This window comes from Stegostoma tigrinum, chromosome 27 (genome assembly GCF_030684315.1).
Source record: "Stegostoma tigrinum isolate sSteTig4 chromosome 27, sSteTig4.hap1, whole genome shotgun sequence".
NCBI classification, from domain to species: Eukaryota; Metazoa; Chordata; class Chondrichthyes; order Orectolobiformes; family Stegostomatidae; genus Stegostoma; species Stegostoma tigrinum.
Window position 1 is genome coordinate 2,386,121 of NC_081380.1, and position 21,081 is coordinate 2,407,201.

Sequence of the window (21,081 nt, forward strand, 5' to 3'; positions counted from 1 at the left end):
TAATTCAAGCCATTCGTTTTCCCTCTGGAATGTTCTTGCTGGATCCCAACCCCTGCCAAGTTAATTTAAACCCTTCCTAGAAGCACTAGCAAAACCTTCTGCAAGGATGCTGGTTCCATTCTGATTCAAGTGCAGTCTGTCTGCTTTGAATATGTTCCACTGTCCCTTAAAATGGTCCAAATGTTCCAGAAGTCTAAAGCATTCCCTCCTGCACCATGTCTGCAGCCACACATTCATCTGAACTAATCTCTTATTCCTACACTCACTTGCACACAACACTAGAAGTAATGAAGATATGACTAACTTTTGCGTCCTTTTCTTTCATCTGCTTCCTAATTCCATGAATTCTGCTTTTAGGAGCTCTATTTTTATTCTACCTATGTTCTTGATACCAGTATGTATCACCATCTCTGTCTGTTTGTTCTCCCCCTTCAGAATTCTCTGTAGCATTGACTCTTCGAGATCGCACAAATGTGAGATTAGAAACTCATCTCAGGATCACATGCACCACTGAGGCTGTGAAAAAATTGGCTTAATCTCAGACTGTTGCCATAGAGAGGGATGGAGTCAGTAGGTTGGCTAGAGTCTTCCCAATGTTTAATTGTAGAAATTTTTGTTAATGCATAAATCTCTTGCAGTTACTCGTCACAAACTAGCGGTGACAGAAACTACACTTGCTGTTGACTCACAGTGACTCTTCACATTAGGAGTAGATTAGCACAGTCATAGAACATAGAACAATACAGCACAGAACAGGCCCTTCGACCCTTGATGTTGCACTGACCCCCAGTCAGTCTGGCATCAAGATGACATGACTGGTAGTGAAAGTTTGAGGCCATTTTATTCATCTGAGGTAGACTAAACTGACTCAAGAATCTAGTCAGTGGCACAGCTACGTGATAATTATAGTGCCAGTTCGTCACAAATCCCAGGTCCTCCTCCTTCAGCACGTCTAGAATTATAAATATTTTAATCAGCCTGTTCAGAGATATGCCTGAGCTCTGGAGCAGGTGGAACTTGAAACCAGACCTCCTGGTCTAGAGGACATCTAAACTTACCACCTTTGTATTGTCTCCATGTTTTGCTACCAAAATGAATCACTTCACACTTCTTTGCATTGAGCAACATCTGCCGCCTGTTCATCTGTTCCACAAACATACCTGTGTACTCATGAAGTTCTGCATTCTTCTTGCAATTAACAAGACTTCTAGTTTTACTACTGTCTGCAGACAGTGAAATTGTGCAATGTACATTGAGGTTTAGTTTGTCCAATGAAGTTGCAAAGATTCTTGGTGATCTTGGGAATCCTACAGTAACAAACACATGATGAACACACTATCAGTCCCACCTGACTGTGCCTTCTTCCTAACTTTTAAATGTTTTACTTGGTACTCAGATTTTAAATGCAATAATTATTCTGCCCAGTATGCATCCTTCCTAATACTTTCGGCAATTTTTACCAGACCTCAGAATGTCTATTTGGCGCCCCATATGATGGATTGTATCACAAAGAGAAGTAATCAGTAGAAGAGAGAATCATTTAACAAAAAAGAGGGGCATGGTAAAAGCAACATGCCAGCTCCTTATAGCATCTCACCTCTGAGCCAAAAAAGTCGTTTGGCCTGGTGGTATTATCACTGCACTGTTAATCTAGAGACCTGGGTAATGTTCTAGGGATCCAGGTTCGAATCCCGCCATAGCAGATAATGGAACTTTAATTCAGTAAAACATCTGGAATTAAGGAATCCATTGTCAATTGTCGGAAAAACCTATCTAGTCCAGTAATATCCTTTAGAGAACGAAACGGCCATTCTTACCTGGTCAGGTCTACATGTGACTCCATGCTCGCAGTAATGTGGTTGACTCTTAACTGCCCTTTGGGACATTAGTGATAATCAATAAATGCAGGCCTAGCTAGCAACATCCTCATCCCATGAATTAATTTTAAAAATTCCCATTCCAGTGATCCAAGCTGACAATTTTACAAGCATACTGGGCGTTGCTGTGCTGTCAGAGTGCCCTCTTTCAGGTAGAACGTTAAACTTGGATTCCTTTGTCCTTGAAAGTGGAAATATAAAGAAACCTCTTTGAATTATTTGGAGAGCAAAGGGTGTATCCCCTTATCCTTACCAATGTTTATTACTGAAGCAAAATTATCAAAAACGCATGATCTAGTAATTAATGTCAGTGCTGTTTGTCAGATCCTGCTGTGTGCAAATTGACCAAGTTTTCCCAACATTACAACTTGAAAAGTCCTCCACTGGCTGTAAAACAATTTAGTTTGTTCTAAAGTCCTGACAGGTGTTTTCTTTCCAGCAAGCGTTGTATTTTTTCAATGCAAATATTTCCAGAAATTTGTAAGATAACTCTAAAATGCAATTTATTGTGCATCCAGTTGGGGCCTTATTTTTGGACCTGAGACAACCTCAAACTTCTGGTGATAGTGGGAACTGCAGATGCTGGAGAATCCAAGATAATAAAATGTGAGGCTGGATGAACACAGCAGGCCAAGCAGCATCTCAGGAGCACAAAAGCTGACGTTTCGGGCCTAGACCCTTCATCAGAGAGGAGGGTGAGGTGAGGGTTCTGGAATAAATAGGGAGAGGGGGGAGGCGGACCGAAGATGGAGAGAAAAGAAGATAGATGGACAGGAGAGTATAGGTGGGGAGGTAGGGAGGGGATAGGTCAGTCCAGGGAAAACGGACAGGTCAAGGAGGTGGGATGAGGTTAGTAGGTAGGAAATGGAGGTGCGGCTTGGGGTGGGAGGAAGGAATGGGTGAGAGGAAGGAACAGGTTAGAGAGGCAGAGGCAGGCTGGGCTGGTTTTGGGATGCAGGGTGGAGGGGAAGAGCTGGGCTGGTTGTGTGGTGCAGTGGGGGGAGGGGACAAACTGGGCTGGTTTTGGGATGCAGTGGGGGAAGGGGAGATTTTGAAGCTGGTGAAGTACTCATTGATACCATTGGGCTGCAGGGTTCCCAAGCGGAATATGAGTTGCTGTTTCTGCAACCTTCGGGTGGCATCCTTGTGGCACTGCAGGAGACCCAAGATGGACATGTCATCTAAAGAATGGGAGGGGGAGTTGAAATGGTTCGCGACTGGGACTGCACCTCCCAGTCGCGAACCATTTCAACTCCCCCTCCCATTCTTTAGATGACATGTCCAACATGGGCCTCCTGCAGTGCTACAATAATGCCACCGGAAGGTTGCAGGAACAGCAACTCATATTCCGCTTGGGAACCCTGCAGCCCAATGGTATCAATGTGGACTTCACCAGCTTCTAAATCTCCCCTTCCCCGAACACATCCCAAAACCAGCCCAGTTTGTCCCCTCCCCCACTGCACCACACAACCAGCCCAGCTCTTCCCCTCCCCCCATTGCATCCCAAAACCAGCCCAGCCTGTCTCTGCCTCCCTAACCTGTTCCTTCCTGTCACCCATCGCTTCCTCCCACCCCAAGCCGCACCTCCATTTCCTACCTACTAACCTCATCCCACCTCCTTGACCTGTCCGTCTTCCCTGGACTGACCTATCCCCTCCCTACCTCCCCACCTATACTCTCCTGTCCACCTATCTTCTTTTCTCTCCATCTTCGGTCCGCCTCCCCCTCTCTCCCTATTTATTCCAGAACCCTCACCCCATCCCCCTCTCTGATGAAGGGTCTAGGCCCGAAACGTCAGCTTTTGTGCTCCTGAGATGCTGCTTGGCCTGCTGTGTTCATCCAGCTTCACACTTTATTATTCTCAAACTTCTGGTGCCTTGATGATGAGGAAGCAATACTAAAAACAGAAGTTTAAACTCTGGACAGTTATTTTCTGAATGAAGATGTTAAAGAAATCTACTTCAAGTTTTGGTTAGAGCTATATGTTGCCCACTGATGTGCACAATAATTCCTTTATGTTTCCCCTGCCTGGGTCTCATAATACATGTACAGTTGCAAAGGCTTCCAGTGTTGTGCTGAGCTTGAACTGCGGTTTGCTAGGGTATTCTCATCGAACGTTACCTTTTATATTCCAGGATAACCGAATGATGCAGCAGACTTTGCATGCACTTCAGAACGAGTTGGACAACCTGCGTGCTGACAATATCAAACTGTATGAAAAAATCAAATTCCTGCAGAGCTACCCTGGCAGAGTGAGTGTAATCTTCAAAACATGATAGAAACTTATAATAGGTTAGCCTGCTTTTACATCAACCGACTAACTGTAAAACAAGTAAGGCTAATCCAGATTAAGTGCTGAAGTTACATTGTAAATGAGGAAATATTCTTTCATAGCTTACCTTCACTGTTAACCAGGCCCCAAAACATTTATTTACACACATGCTCATTATGAGCCTGTTTTACAACACTATGGGTGTTTATTGACCACAGCCCATTTAATTACAGAGACTGGAAAAAATCTATTTTTAGTAAGTGGCATACTAGGGTTTTTCAGAATTCCAGGAAACTGTGCCCATTATTCTGTAAATATCATAAAGAAGTAGTGTTTATTTTCTGATCCTAGCCCATAAATTACCAGATTTATTGATTTAATTTCCCAATTTACAATGGTTAATTTGAACTCTCATCCTTTTGCATTTCTGGTTTAGTACTGACGCTATGGTACCTCTGTTCATTTACTTGCATTACAACATTTCTACTGTAAATACTTTTGAAATGCAGTCACTGGTTTAATAGGTTGGAACAACTTTAGATCATGAGAGGCAAATCGTATAAATCCAAATCTCTCTCTCAATTTAAATATGTGTGTAATTCCGTTACAGTCAGTCTTGTGGAATTTCAGTGTTCAATGCACACACTATCATTAGTAAGATCCAAGGGAAAGAATTATGCACATCTTTTAAATTTAACATTAAAGAATTTGATTTTAAACAAACAAGTAGACTTATATACTATAGATTTTTATGTGCAGGTGACAGAGATAAGATAACCAGTTGTTCTTGAGAAAGTTGTTCTGCAGTGTCAACTGGTAGCCACTGCCTGAAAGTACATTGTGATACTTAGCAAAATAAAATTAAATGGACAGTAAAGTGACAAAAAAGAATGACCAGAAGTCGTGACATAAGAAAAGATGTTGTAGTGTTCTGTGTTTGGTTAGAAAGTACACATTCTCTGCAAGCCCTTTAATAATCTTGGTGTGGTATTGCATGATATATTCATTAATGTGGGATTACAGTTTCTATTTTACACTTCACTGTGTTATTGCTGTTCCTATCTGTCTTTCCTTCATAATAATGAGGAGAGATTTGAGATGCCAGGACCGTTTTCACAGCAGTAGTGTAGACTAGAGGAAGATTTAATGGCGACTTAAAGTGATGAAGAGTTTATTATGAACATTAGTGACAAAGAAGTCATGTTCACTCAGTATAAACTTCACTTGAATAAGCATTTGACCTGAGCCCTTTTTAAGTAGTTTTGAAAAGCAGAAGAAAAATTTTTCAGTCATTCAGCTAACTGTACTGATGGACAACATTTGTATCACTTCTAGAGGCATTGTAATCGACTGCAATTTAGATTTAAATTGTATCTTGTTATGTTAATGGCATTAACCCTTCACAGGATTGTGAAAAAACAAAATTAGACATTTAACCACATACTGTTAGGACAGTTGGCCAAAAGCTTGGTGAGACAGATAGGTTCAAAGGAGCATTTTGGTTTGGTTCAGAGTGTGCTCTTGATAGCCCTGCTACATGAGGACTGACCTGCATTTCAATCAAAGTAATTTTACAATAAGGTTAAGTCTTATTCAGCTGTATCACTAATCTTCGTTGTGAATATTAAGCATAACTGAACAGTCATCCATGATCATTGATTATTTCATAAACATGCAAAATAACATCACAGTTCACGAGGCAAATAGCTCCTCTTTTCATGATAGTTTAAATTTAATGGTAGATGCAAATCAGTGTGTGTAAATTGGGTATTAACTTGTTTTACTCAATAATCTGCCTCCTGAGATGAAATGTTGTTGCTCACCCAGCACTCTGCGATGCACTATAATAGAGTACACAGCCAAAAGGGTTTCATCAATTTTGTAAATTTGAGCTACCAGACCGGTTCAGGCATGCACTCCGGCATTTTGGCTGCCTACCTTAGGTGTATGTGGCTGAGAACATTATTGGTACTTTACATATTTTGGTGCTTTTATTTTAAGGTGTTTTGGGGAATGAGGAAAGAAATTTGCTTATGAGGGGGCCGAACATTGGTGAACACTTGATGCTCAACATTGTCAAATGTAATATGCTTCAGATAGAGTAAAGCTTCCTTCATTTTGCCTCATTGATTTATCTGAATCACCCGTGGGCCTAGCAAACATTTTTTCCATCTGTGGCTATGTCCTTTCTGACTGACATTAACCAATCAGTGTCTTTCAGTCAAGTATCAACCGGGAAAGGTTATATCCTAAATCACCATTGCCACTTTCTCCATTTACCTTCTTAAAAAGATTTACTTAGGTTATGTAATTATGGATTGCTGTTGAAGCTTTTTCTCAAGAATTTCAACAGCTTTCCAAGAATTGCAATGTTCCGTTGATTGGGGATTTCCCTCCTTTCTTTATTAACAACTCTTCTTAGCTTTGCTCTTACTGGCTTATCATTGGTGATTTAAATCTTCATCTGAATTGTGTTTGTCGCATTCTTCCTATTTCTTTGTCTGCCCTCACTAACTATCACCCTCTGTATTATGCCCCTCATCTATGCCACTGGGTTTGGTCACCCTATCAATGTGCCACCCTATGAGAGCTATCACCCTTTCTCAACCTTCTATTCACATGTAAACAGCTTCCTTACCTTAGCACATCAGATAGATATGTAGCACTTCAAAGACTTTAGTCATTAGCAAAGCCATTAGAATCGTTTCCTCAACACCTTCCAGTCCCCTTTTATCCTGGAATAAATTTGCTGTTATCTCCACCCATATTTATGTACACTGTAGATCTTAACTCACTGTTCCTTACCCTTCTACCGCCCAACATGGCTATATCTGTTGGTTTGGTGAACAGAAGAGCAAAAGATATAGGAGCAGGAGTAGACCATTCAGTCCCTCAAACCTGCCTCACCATTCTATAATATTACAGCTGATCTTCCTCAGGCCTCAACTCTTCTTTAATGCTAGCTTCTCATACACCTCAACTCTCTAATAAAGAACAAAGAAAATTACAGCATACGAACAGGCCCTTCAGCCCTCCAAGTCTGTGCCGATTGAGATCCTCTGTCTAAGCCTGTCATCTATTTTCTAAGGGTCTGTATCCCTTTGCTCCCTGCCCATCCATGTACCTGTCCAGATATATCTTAAAAGATGCTATTGTGTCAGCGTCTACAGCCTCCACTGGCAACGGGTTCCAGGCACCCACCACCCTCTGCGTAAAGAACTTTCCATGCAATTCTCCCTTAAACTTTCCGCCTCTCTCTCTGAACTCATAGCCCCTAGTAATTGAGTTCCCCACTCTGGGAAAAAGCTTCTTGCTATCCACCCTGTCTATACCCCTCATGATTTTGTAGACCTCAATCAGGTCTCCCCTCAATCTCAGTCTTTCTAATGAAAATAATTCTAATCTACTCAACCTTTCTTCATGGTTAGCAACCTCCATACCAGGCAACATCCTGGTGCACCCTGTCCAAAGCACCCACATCCTTTTGGTAATGTGGTGACCAGAACTGTACACAGTACTCTAAATGTGGTCGAACCAAAGTCCTATACAACTGTAACATGACCTGCCAACTCTTGTACTCAATACCCCGTCCAATGAAGGAAAGCATGCCGTTTGCCTTCTTGACCACTCTATTGACCTGTGTTGCCTCCTTCAGGGAACAATGGACCTGAACACCCAGATCTGTCTGTGCATCAGTTTTCCCCAGAACTTTTCCATTTCAATATTTCAGAAGTCAGTCTTCATCCCCTTTGGATACTTTGTAATCTAGTCTGCATAACTCTCTGGGGTAGAGATTTCCAGACATTCACTGCTCTTTGTTGGAGGGGTGGGGGGGTAGTCCTTCAAATTGAGTGCCACCTTATTCTATAACTATGTCCCCTAGTTTTACATTCTCCCACAAATAGAAACAACATCTCAATAACCTGACAAGCTCCCTCAGAACCCTGTATGTTTCAATAAGGTCAACCCTCATTCTTCTAAATTCAAATGGATAAAGGCCTAAGCTGTTTAGCCACTCTTGAAAAACCAAGCCCTTCATCCCAGGAACCAACTTTGTGAATCTCTTTTGAACTGCCTCCAATGCCAGTATATTATTTCTCAAATACAGCAATCAGAATTGTACATAGTATACCAGGTGCAGCCTCCCCCTGCACAGTTGAAACAACGTTTCCCTTTTTTAAACTCCAAACCCTAGCAATAAAAGGTAAAATTACAATTGCCCACTTAATTACTTGCCTCATGTGCATACTAATAGTTTGTGCTTCATGTAGAAGAACAGATCCCTGCATACATCACTTTTTGAAGTCTCCCTCCATTTAAATAACAGTCTACATTTTAATTCTTCCTATCAAAATGCTTGACCTCTCATTTTCCTACTGTAAACTCCATCTGTTAAATTTATCCCCACTCACTCACATCTTCTTACAGACTCCCTTCTTTCTTCTTCCCAATGTGCTCTCCCACGAATTTTTATGTATTCAGCAAATTTTGAAATATAACATGATGCCCTTCCTCCAAGTCATTGATAAAATAGTTTTAAAAAAAAGACTTTAAGGACTTTGTGACACTCCACTAATTACATCTTTTCAACCAAAGTGCATTAATTCCAACTCTTGCCTTTTGTGAGTTCTGGAACATTTTGGCCAGTGCCTCCACCATCTCTGCAGCCACTTCTTTAAAACCATTGGGTACAGGCCATCAGATCCTGGTGATTTGTTTTTAGTCCCACAAATTTGTCAAATGATTTTTTCCTCATAATAGAAACTGTTACAAGATCTTTCCTTCCATTAGTATATTACTTAACTGTTATCTTTCGGACATTTGTAGTGCCCTTTACCATGAAGACTGATGCAAATGTTGTTTTGAATTATCTGCCAATTCCCTGCTCCCTATTTTTAATTTCCCACTTGTATCCTTCAAGGATCCCATACTTTAGCTATTCTTTCTTTTTTGTATATCTGTAGAATCTGTTGTCATTTGTTTTTACTTTTCTTGCCAATTTATTTTCATATTCAATTTTCTCTCTCTCTAATAACTTTTTAGTCATCTACTGCTTGTTCCTAAAAAAAGAACCCAATACTCTGATCTAAGGGGAGGTCATGTCTGACCAATTTGATTGAATTTTTTGAAGATGTAACCAAGTATGTAGATGAGGGAAATGCTTTTGATGTGGTCTACTTGGACGTTAAGGGTGGCACAGTGGCTGAATGGTTAGTACTGCTGCCTCACAGCGCCAGGGACTCAGGTTCAATTCTAGCCTTGGGTGACTGTCTGTGTTAAGTGTGCATGTTCTCTCCTTGTCTGTGTGGGCTTTTTCCGGGTGTTCCAGCTTCTTCCTGCAGCCCAAAGATGTGCAGGTTAGGTAGATTGGCTAGGCTAATTTTTTTGTATCCAGGGATATGCAGGCTAGATGGATTAGACATGGGAAATGTGGGGTTATCAGAATGGAGTAGGGGATCTGGGAGGGATACTCTTTGGAGGATCAATGGGTTAAATGGCTTCCTTCTGCATTTTTGACGGTCCTGCATAAAAGATTGGAAGCTGTTAGGAGCCCTTGGGATCCAAGGAAGTGTTGCAAGTTATATTTTGATGGCGGGATCGATGATTGGAGGCATTGATTTAGGGCAAGGTTTAGAGGAGAAACTTTTTCATTCAGAGGGTGGTGGGAATCTGGAACTCCCTGCCTGTAAGTGTGGTAGAGGCAGAAACCTTCCTAACATTGAAGTAATATTTTCATGTCTACTTGTGATGGCAAAGCATACAAAGCTATGGTCAAATGCTGGAAAATCGGATTAGAATAGAATATAGAACAGTACAGCACATGAACAAGTCCTTCAGCCCACCATAGAAATGCCATTCTAAATTAATCCCATCTGCCTGCTCCGCATCCCTGTATTCTCTGCCTGTTCATGTTTCTGCCTAAATGCCTCATTAAGGTTGCTATCGTATCTGCTTCTACCACCCCCTCTGGCAGCATGTTCCAATGCCTACACCCTCTACTTAAAAAAAAACTTGCTTTGCACATGTCCTTTAAACTCCCCAGCCCTTTATTTTATGCTTGAAAGTATTTCATATTTCCACTACGTGCCTGATCTATGCCTCTCATAATTTTATATATTTCTGTGAGGCTGGATGAACACAGCAGGCCAAGCAGCATCTCAGGAGCACAAAAGCTGACGTTTCGGGCCTAGACCCTTCATCAGAGAGCTCTCTGATGAAGGGTCTAGGCCCGAAACGTCAGCTTTTGTGCTCCTGAGATGCTGCTTGGCCTGCTGTGTTCATCCAGCCTCACATTTTATTATCTTGGAATCTCCAGCATCTGCAGTTCCCATTATCTCTTTTATATATTTCTGTCAGGTTGCCCCTCAGGACCAAAATGTTGGAGTCTATTATAAAGGATGTTAAAACAAAGCAATTAAAAATACATAATATAATCAAGTGAATTGGAGTGGCTTCATGAAGAAGAAATCATGGCTGACAAATTTACTAGAATTCCTTGGAGAGGCAACAAACAGGAGAGATACTGGGGAACTAGTAGATTTCCATAAGGTATTCAACAAGGTACTGCACTCAAGGCCACTTAATGAAGTAAGAGACCGTGGAGCCTAGTGCATCCATGGGGCGGCACAGGTGGCTCAGTGGTTAGCACTGCAGTCTCACAGTACCAGGGACCCAGATTCAGTTCCAGCCTCGAGCAACCGTCTGTGCAGAGTTTGCACATTCTCCCCGTGTCTGCGTGCGCTTCCTTCGAGTGCTCCGGTTTCCTCCCACAGTCCAAAGTTGTGCAGTCTGGGTGGATTGGCCATGCTAAATTGCCTGTAGTGTTCAGGGGTGTGTGGGTTATAGGGGGAGGGGTCTGGGTGGGATGCTTCAAGGGGCGGTGTGGACTTGTTGGGCCAAAGGGCCTGTTTCCACACTGTCGAGAATCTAATCTAAAACTACGTTAGCATGGAGAAAGGATTGGCTAACTAACAGAAGATTTTAGGGGTAAAGGCACTGTTTTCAGGATGACAAACTGCAACTGGGCCAAGCATGCGTGGTGGAGAAATCCATTCGAAATACCTGCCTAGTTCACTACCTGTATGTGTCTGTAAAGTGTAGAGTTTGTTTTTACTACCTTAACAGGACTGAAAGTACACAGTAGTTTCAAAGTAGCAAGTTAAAGATAAATTAATTAACACTGTCCTCCCCAATGTGCTTCCAATGCCACCCTATTTTAATGCTAGAAAAATTAATGTGCTTGTAGGTGCTAGCTAAACAAAACAGAAATAAAGTTACATCGTAACATTCAGTATTAAATGTTAAAGATTACATATTATTGATCAATAAACAATAATACAGCTGCTGGTATGTGGTTGCACAGATTGGTGCCATGTACCTTAGTAGAGGTAGCAATTTACAGCCTTTGCAAACTGATTCACTGGGGAGTTGGAGGGAAGAATATGGCAATGCGTTAAAAGCAAAATGGAAGCAGTTTCTAAAACAGTCAGACAGGTAATTCATCCATTTTAACATTTGTGGTTTTGGGCACCAAGTGTCATCATCCAACCATATCGGTCAGTTAATGTGATAGATTTTGTAACTGAAGACAGAGATCAAAATAGAAAGATCACAATGCAAAAATGATTGATAGGTTTAAGAAAGAAAGAGCTAGCATTTATATTGCTACTTTCACAGTCTCAGCCCATTGAAAATGCTATACAACCAATGAAATACCATACAATGAGCAAGACACTTGACCTCTCTGGATCATTATAGTGTAGCTGCAGGAATGCAGATCAGCAGATGCCCTGTTTCCTGATGTTGATGATTGGTTTTTCAGGGAGCAAGCAGTGACGACACTGAGCTGCGTTACTCCTCTCAGTATGAAGAGCGCCTCGATCCCTTTGCCTCTTTCAGCAGAAAGGTAGGTCTTTCCGACAGGATAGCCACATTGCTTAACCATGAGAAGTGCAAGAGCTAGTTGTCAGTTGCATTACCTTTTACAGTTATAAAGGAAAGCAACTGATTCCTGTGAAAACTAAACATAATTTATTCCATCAACCCATGGTCTACAATCTGCCCATCCTATTTCATGAAGGGCCAATTTTAACCCCTCACTTTTGTCAGTATTTAATTCTAGGGTTTTGGGAGGAGTGTTAAACCTTAACTCCAAGCAGCAAGGGCCTCATTGAAATGTTTATTTGAGCTTTTGCCATGTGCTTGCTGGGCATCACCTAGAACAAACCAGTGGGCCCAAATGTACCTGCTAAAGGATTCCTGTTGGGTGATGTAGCTCAGGATGGCTCTTCCAGACCCAATTCGCCATCACTGAATTCACCCCCCACCCCCATCAATATCCCGAGCATTATGAGTGACTAGAAACTGAACTAGACTTGCCATATAAATACAGTGGATACAGGCACAGGTCAGAGGCTAGGAATTTTTCAAGCAGTGACTCAACTCTGACTTCTCAAAGCCTGTCCATCGTCTACTGGGCACAGGTCAGGATATGGAGGCATATTCCCCACTTGCCTGGATAAATCCAGCTCCAATGGTTCTCAAGAAGTTTGGCACCATCCAGGATGAAGCAGCCCACTTGATTAATGCCAGATCCACAGATATTCACTTCCTTTGCCACCAAAACTGAGTAACAGTAGTGTGTGCCATTTGCAAGATGCACCTCAGAATTGCATCTCAGAATTTTACCAAGGCTCCATAGTCATCACCTTCGAAACCCACAACCACTTCTGTCTAGAAGGGTAGCAGATACATGGAAACACCACCAACTTCAACTTCCCCTCCAAGCCACTCACTATCTTGACTTGGAAATATATTGCCAATCCTTCACTGTCTCTGGGTCAAAACCCTGGAATTCCCTCCCTAACAGCGCTATAGGTGTATCCACAGCATATAGACTGCAGCAGTCAAGAAGGCAGCTCACCAACACCTTCTCAAGGGCAGTTAGGATTGGGCAATGAATGCTGGCCCAGCCAGTGATGCCCAAGTCCTGTGAGTGTATTTTTAAAAATTGTGAAAGCAAACCTCGTGTTCTTTTGCCAGTGCCTTCAAATATGTGTCCTCATTATTGTTCCATCAAAACCATTCACTATTTTGTGCACGTATCAAATCTCCTCTTAACACCAGTTTCTCCAAGCTCTCCCCACAGCTGAAATCCCATCCCAGATACCAGTTTAGTAAATTTCTTCTTCGCTCTCTCGAACACTGATAAAGTAGACACAATTCCTGAAGCCAGGTAAGTGTTTTATAAAAGGACACCAGTTATAGTGGAGTGGGTAATGAAATTGAATTGGATTGAAGCTGGTGCTAGCTGCACCTGCTGTAGTACTGAGCGAGTTGGTGTATTTTTCAGTACTTCAGTACTATTGAAATATTTTTTCCAAGCAATACAGGAGCTCAAAATTCACTGCTGGAAAATGATCCTGGTCGTGTTTCAAAAAAGGTGCATGTAAATCTTCAGAGTTCACATCACCTCCCTTCACCACAAACTACCTAAAAAGTGCAGAATAGAAATATGTCAATTGTTTCCTAATAATTCAATCTCAAATGAAAATGTCTTCTTAATAAAAGATGTGAAGGGTTTGGTGACCATCTGGGCAGCACGGTGGCTCAGTGGTTAGCACAGCAGCCTCACTGCACTAGGGACCCGGGTTCGATTCCAGCCTCGGGTAACTGTCTGTGTGGAGTTTGCACATTCTCCCCATGTCTGCGTGGGTTCCTTCCACGTGCTCTGGTTTCCTCCCACAGTCCAAAGATGTGCAGGCTAGGTGGATCGGCCATGCTAAATTGCCCGTAGTGTTCAGGGATGTGTGGGTTATAGGGGGATGGGTCTGGGTGGGATGCTCCAAGGGGCGGTGTGGAATTGTTGGGCCGAAGGGCCTGTTTCCACATTGTAGGGAATCTAACCTAATCTGTATGCTTTTCTGCTGCTGTATCTAGGAGCGTCAACGCCGATATCTGAGTCTCAGCCCCTGGGATAAAGCCACTCTGAGTATGGTGAGTGCAGTTTACTTTAGCTGTTAAAATGGTTGGACCTGTTTATTTTGAACACACTTTAAAGCCTTTCTTTTATTTCAGGGTCGTGTCGTCTTGTCAAATAAGTTGGCTCGCACTATTGCTTTTTTCTACACGGTGCTGCTGCACTGCCTGGTCTTTCTTGTAAGTGGTTTTATTGAACTTCCCAGTGCTGGTGTTTGTACTGGTGCTGCAGTCAATCAGATGTACCAATGCAATAGAGCTGGGGGTTACAGCATAGTCGTTACTGGTACATCAGAGCAGAACACACTGGTTCAGACTGCTATAAAACAAAATAACTTGGTGCTAAGTTCAGTGAAGTTGAATACAGTGTGGGACAGTAGAGTTCCAATCATCTGCAGTCTTCATTAGCTCTATAGTTATTCCAGATTCAGATGCTGCTCTGGTGCCCCAGCCCATTTAATAATAATTTATAAAGTAATTACCCCTGTTCTTTATTTAAACTTCCAAACTTTCATTGATGACATAATGCTTATTAACTCAGTCCCACTGAGTTCATGGCGGAGAGCAAATATCCTGACTACTATGTGTATGTGTTTGTGCCTTTTGTGTTGAAAATTTGTACACTTTACAGATATACATCAGTCTATCTAGTTAATGACCACATCATTTTCTGTAACAGTTTTGTCAATGTTTCTTAATCCACATAACTGTGTGACACGCTCACTGCTATGTGACATACTGCCACAATCCTTGAGGGAAGAAGATCTGCTGTCTTTCACTGGTCTGGCCTACATGTGACTCCAGACCCACAGCAATGTAGTTCACTCCAACTGCTGTCTGAAATGGCTCCATCAAGCCATTCAGTTCAAGCAGCTGTTTGTGACGAGCAATGAATGTTGGCCTAGCCAGGAATGTCCCACATCCCATGAGCAAATCATAAAATCTAGCAAGATCAGTAACCTGATGCTGCAGGCACATGGTGTGGAAAGATTGCCAAGGTGGAGGAAACCTGTTAGCAAATTTCCCCAAGCGGTGGTATAACATTTAACGTGCAAAAGTCTCAGTGGCCAGCTGTGATTTAGGATTTTGTTCCAAACCAGTTCTCACTGCCTGAGCATTAGTAATTTGTTCAGATATCTTACTTGAATCAGTTATATGCTGGAGCTCCTCATCATGGAACCTCTGGATACAGATTGTGCTGGTTAATCACGCTTCAGAATTTATTAATGTCAGCAAATTTAACGTCTAACCGCACATCAAATGGTATTGAGGAGAAAATGGTCCAAAGCCTATCACTTGCACCAAGTATATCATTATCAATCCAGTTAGTAGAGTTTACGACAGTGCACAGAGTCTAATGGGCTCTGAAGCCTGGTCTTTGCTGTATGTGCATTAAAAGACATACTTTACCAATTACGTGTATTTTCCAGGTGCTGTATAAGGTGGCATGGAGTGAAAGTGTGGGCAGAGACTGTGTTGCCTATTGTGCAAAGAAGTAAGTATGATTATACTTGGGTGTATCTAGTTTATTCGTATCAGTGTTACACCCAGAACCTTCATCATATGAACTATTTCACTTTATTTCTCCATTCTTCACCATTGGGTATTTCAGTTCAACTTCAGACTCATCCAAAATGTTTCTTTCTTGAACTTCCTCTGCAGATTTTTTTCTACAGGATAACTTCATGAAAACATGGGATTAATTTCAATAAATAGTGTTTTTATTTTAAAAGTAAGTTGTTTTAAGAGACAGCAGTTGAAGGAAATAACAAAGAAGAACCCACAAAGTCACTCTGAACTCTAATGAGAGTACCTAAGAACTTTAAAGAACAGGAAGTATCACTGAGCTCAAAAGCAGCTCCATATTCCCCAATCCCAGTCTCTATTGAAATACACCGAATCATCCTTTTACCCAGTTTTAGTCTGTATTTGCATATTCTAGTAATAATTCAATTCTCTTGTCCTTTGGGGAAAATTATCTTCCAGCTCTCTCACTTATTCCTCACTCTCAGTAATTGTTCAAGATCTAAAGGTTTGCATTTAGTAAATAATTTTCCAGGGTCATCTTCAGAATATTAATTGGATACCTCAAATTTTGTAGTCCCGTCTTCCTCACCCTAACCTTATGGTGCAATTTCCAGTTATTTTGAATGAAACCTTTTCTGCTCACCCTGAATGCTAACTACAGACTTGTTGGGCCAAAAGTCCTGTTCTGCACTGTATGATCCTATGAAATTGACCCATAATTCTGGATCAAAATCCTAGAAACCTCACTTAACAATATTACGTGATCTTCACTACCCCAACCCTGGGGTTCAAAGGCATGTTCACCACCATTTGGCAGGTACACCTTGATATGGTCAATAATTGGCCAGTAATGTCCACATCCTGAGTTTGATTTTGTTTTAATTAGACGACCGCAACTGCATGCAGCACTTCGCACAAAAACTGAGCAGTCTCTTACAAGTACAAGTTCTTGATTGCTCTGTCAGTTTTCTGTCACGCAATCTCTATAATTCCTGAATCTTTCCCTGTGCTCTGTTTATTGTGTACTTTCACTCTTCTGATTCGTTATCTGTGTGCCAGTTACAGTCCCATTGCTTTAGAGTCTGGTTTCATTGAATTACATCTTGATATCAATCTGAAAATATCTTATCAGATCAATATTCAATGCTAGCATCTTTGCGATGGCATAATTTCTGTCCATCTGTGCATCATTACCATTAACATTGGTTTATTTCTCTTTCCTTACCAGTGAAGCCGCCTATGATTTTTGACTGTATTAACCAATTTTGTTCATCTGTTTTTTGCTTTTAATTTGTGATCTTTTAATTACACAAAATCTTTATCTCTGATTTTGACATCTTCCCAATAAATTCAATCATCATAAATGTCTCTATTATTTATATCTATATATATATAGCAACAAGAGTTCACCAATTAAGAAAGGGAGCTCCCATGTCATTACCCTGTAAAGGTTATTTTATCTACATTTTGATGGTTTCTTGCTTAGCAACAAACAAACTAAATTCCCCTTTCTCCAGTGACATCCAGTCACTTCCTTCCTTCTCCATCTGCAGCTTAAGGCAGCCCAACCAACTCAAAAAGTTAAACCCTGATGTTCTGAGACAAACGAACTCCGTCAAGTGTAGCACCCACTGCAACATTCACATAGGGAGCAGACTGCACAATGAATTGGATTTGGGAGACACTGGCAAAAGCATTGCAAATCCCACACACCCCACCTTCTCAAGCCAGCCAGTGCTGGGATATTCCTTCTTGCTGTTGCAGATTAATTGGTAGAGATTGAATATTAATTCTCAACAACAGTTTCGTTTTCGGCATGGTGAAAGTCAAACTGGATAGACCTTGGTCTTTTATCTTCTGGCTGTTGCTTTGTGACTGTGCTGTCTGAGGATTTGGATTTCTCTGCTGCTCCCCACCACTCAGTAATCTCCTCCTGGAGAGCACTGGTTCCCACGTTTCTTAAGTCTCCTTGTTGTTCCTGTCTGACCCAGCACTTTTTTTGTTAGAGATGCAAGCTGGCCTCCCTCAATCACCACCAATAGAAAAGCACAGTCTGCCTAGGCATTGTAACAGTGCTGTTTCTGGGAGTTTGTTGTGCACAAATCACCAACTGCATTATCTTATGTTGACATAGTGACCTGACTTAACATATTTAATTGGCTGCAAAGCATATTCAGATATCCTAAGGTATTATGAAGGGTGCTGTGGAAATGAAAGTCTTCCTTTACATGCAGTTCAGCAATAGGATTTATTTTAATTCGCTGTGTCTGTGGGGGTCTGTGTCTGTGTGCGCGTGTGTGTGTATGTTGGATGGGGGTTTGATGGTGGTGTGTGAGTGTTTCATGTTAACAATATTAGCTATTCTCATCCATTAAAAAAATTAGTAGGTTTGCATGTTATTATTGATGAAATAAATGTGCATTTGCAATTTTTAGATATTTATTTATATTTTATGTAAGTGTTGACGTATTCATCATTGGCCAGTATCTAAAAGTAATATTAATGAGTTACTGCATGTTTGCCCTTTGCAGGTTCAATCAATGTGGAACATTCTGTGTGGTGTTGTGAATATTCTCAGTGCCAGTGATTTGTTCTGTTTCCTTTCTGCAGGTATTCTGACCATCTGCACAAGTTCCATGAAAACGCTGATGAAAAAGATATGTGGCAATGAAGCAGAAGGTCTGGGTGACCTGAGGGTAGAGCTGAATGACTGGACTCTAGCAGTTATGTCCTTTAATAAAGTCTTGCTTAGGGGCCATGCTGGTGTAGTTCAGTATTATTTCAGTAAGCGGGGAGAGTTTGGGGCTGCATTCCTTTGACGCATCTTTACACAAGAATATTGAGTTTTTCCTTCCTCCATGAGCAGTGAAGAAACAGCTCATCGACTAAACATGATTTGATTTGCAATCTTTTTGCTTTGCGCCATAGTTGTTTCATTGCAAATAGCAATGTATCAATTGCTAGAATTTCAAGACAGCGTTGCTGAGTATATTACACACATTAGAATGCATGAATTATCAAAACAAAGGGAGGTACTGAGCTCCTCTGCTCCCTTTCTACAGATTCTGCTCTTGCAATCCTGTCAAATTTCACACTTGTCAAAATTCTAAATGCCTTTAATTTCTATTACTGAAATAGTCTATAGCTTCCCTGACTTCAGGATTGCAACAGTTATATTAAAATGTATATGAATATGTTGATTTAATTAATAACAAATTTGGTGTAATTGAAAGGTTATGTGTATAATAACCCACACTGGAAGTGAACTGCTTGATGGTTCATTTAAGGGTATTGGGGGAGTTGCTTCAGCTTGGTGAGAGCTCTGTGTACACGTCATCAAATCTGACACCACAGCCTTCTTATCACCAGATGTTACATCACATAATTTATTAACTCATTAGTTTGCAATTATCATCTTTATTGTTAAACGGAGATATCTTTGCTAACATAGTGATAGGTTTGAAAGAAGTATGGTTGTTCAGGTCAGGGCTTCTCTGCCACAAGCTGTGAAGGGTCAGACAAATGGAAAAACTGGTCAGCAACATTCTAGTAGAAAATCTCAGCCTTGCTGTCAGCAGATATGCAGGCAGCAGTTTATATGTTTCTGTTATGAGGCTCAATTCCAGGAAAGAAACTGTGTGGTATATTGTGAGCTATTACGTTGTAAACCTGCAACTCCATCACTAACGCGCTCAGAATCCAACTTACATGCGTGTACTTTCTGCTACCTAATGTTGTTCTGGGTGAAGGAGCGAACACTTCCAGCACTGAATAAACCATTTGGCATTAGTAATTAAGTGTTGCCTTGTTTATTTTCAGCTCTGGTTGAAGCCTGACTTCACAATGATTTCTGAATTAACTTTTTTAAAATTCACAAAGGCAAATAAGTCATTCAAAATAATTTAAAAAGAATGCTGATGGAAAAGTCGGAAATGCTGTTAACCTTGCTGCCATCTCCTCACCCCAAAACCTCTCTGATTTTAGATAAAAGGGCCCCATGCTATGGTAACATTGTGGTTAAGTTACTGCACTAATAATACAAGTAACCAGGAGATATGGACAGCCAGTGGAATTAAAATTTAGTTGATGAACAATAGAGCTAGTCACAGTAAAGGTGATTGTGAAATTATCAACATTGTCATAAAACCCCATATGGTTCATTAATGCCTTTAGAAAAGGAAATCTGCTGTCCTTACCTGGCCTGGTCTCATGTGATTCCACACCCACAGTGGTGTGGTTGATACTTAACTGTCCTCTGAAATGGCTGAACAAGCTACTTGTATTCATAACATAAGAGGTAACGAAGAGCAGTAATAGGCAATTCAGCTGCTGCAGCCTGCTCCACCATTTAATAGATCACAGATCACAGAATCCCTATCGTGTGGAAACAGGCTCTTCAGCCCAACAAGTCCACACTGGCCCTCAGAGCATCCCACCTAGACACATTCCCCTATAACCTACCTAATCAACACATCTCTGAATGCTACAGGCAATTTAGCATTTCCAGTTCACGTAGCCTGCACATCTTTGGATTGTGTGATCTCAGCCTTAACTTCACTTTCCTGGCCTCTCTTCAAAACACTTCAACCAATTAGTCATTAAAAATCTGTATCTGTCTTCTCCTGAAATTTACTCGGAGTCCAAGCTACCACCACACTCTGGGATAGTGAATTTCACAGATTCATGACCCTTTTTGAGAGTAATAATTTCTCCTCATCTCTGTTTTAAATCTGCTACCTAAAGATAGAAATTCTCACTTTAGATTGACCAAATCTAGAAAACATCCTCCACGTTTACTTTGTCAGTCCCCTGCAGTATCTGAGATACTTTAATTGGATTTCCTGTAATTCTTCTAAACTCTCAACAGTATAGGCCTGAACTGTTCAACCTCTCTTCATAAGACAAACCTGTCATCTTTGGAATCAATCAAGTGAACCTCCTCTAAACTGCTTCCAACGCAACTATATCACTACTCAAGCATGGAACCAAAACTGTACACAGTGCTCCAAATGCAGTCTCACCACTGCCTTGTTCAGTTGCAGCAATACTTCCCTACTTACATACTCTATTCCTTTAGCAATAATGTCAAAACTTTAATTGTCCTCTCTATTAGGCGATGTACCCATACACTAGTTTTCGTCGACCCATAGATGAGGACACCCAGATCCCCCTGCACCAAAACAGTCAGAAATTTCTTTCCTGTTAGATATTAAATTGCCTTTCTATTCCTGTTACCAAAATGGATAACATCACACCTATCTACATTAAACTCCCATCTGCCAGATTTTGGCCCATTCACCTAATCTACCCATATTCATTTTTAAAATGCCTTATTCCCTATTTGCAGTTTACTGTCCCACCTGTTTTAGTGTTATCTACAAACTTAGCTATAGTACGTTCTATTCCTGCACCCAGGTCATTAATACT

The 21,081-nt window shown here is 41.1% G+C and overlaps 1 protein-coding gene across 1 annotated transcript in view; it reads left to right on the forward strand.

Annotated features, from left to right (window-relative positions):
* Positions 1-19,447, forward strand: part of LOC125464755 (protein CASP-like) — a 534,922-nt gene extending 515,475 nt beyond the window's left edge. The window contains exons 18-23 of the mRNA XM_048557535.2: positions 4,013-4,129; positions 11,972-12,055; positions 14,089-14,145; positions 14,227-14,307; positions 15,558-15,622; positions 18,265-19,447. Coding sequence (XP_048413492.1) covers positions 4,013-4,129; positions 11,972-12,055; positions 14,089-14,145; positions 14,227-14,307; positions 15,558-15,622; positions 18,265-18,325 — 465 coding nt within the window. The 3' untranslated portion in view covers positions 18,326-19,447. The remainder of the gene's footprint in view (positions 1-4,012; positions 4,130-11,971; positions 12,056-14,088; positions 14,146-14,226; positions 14,308-15,557; positions 15,623-18,264) is intronic.
* Positions 19,448-21,081: the final 1,634 nt, after the last annotated feature.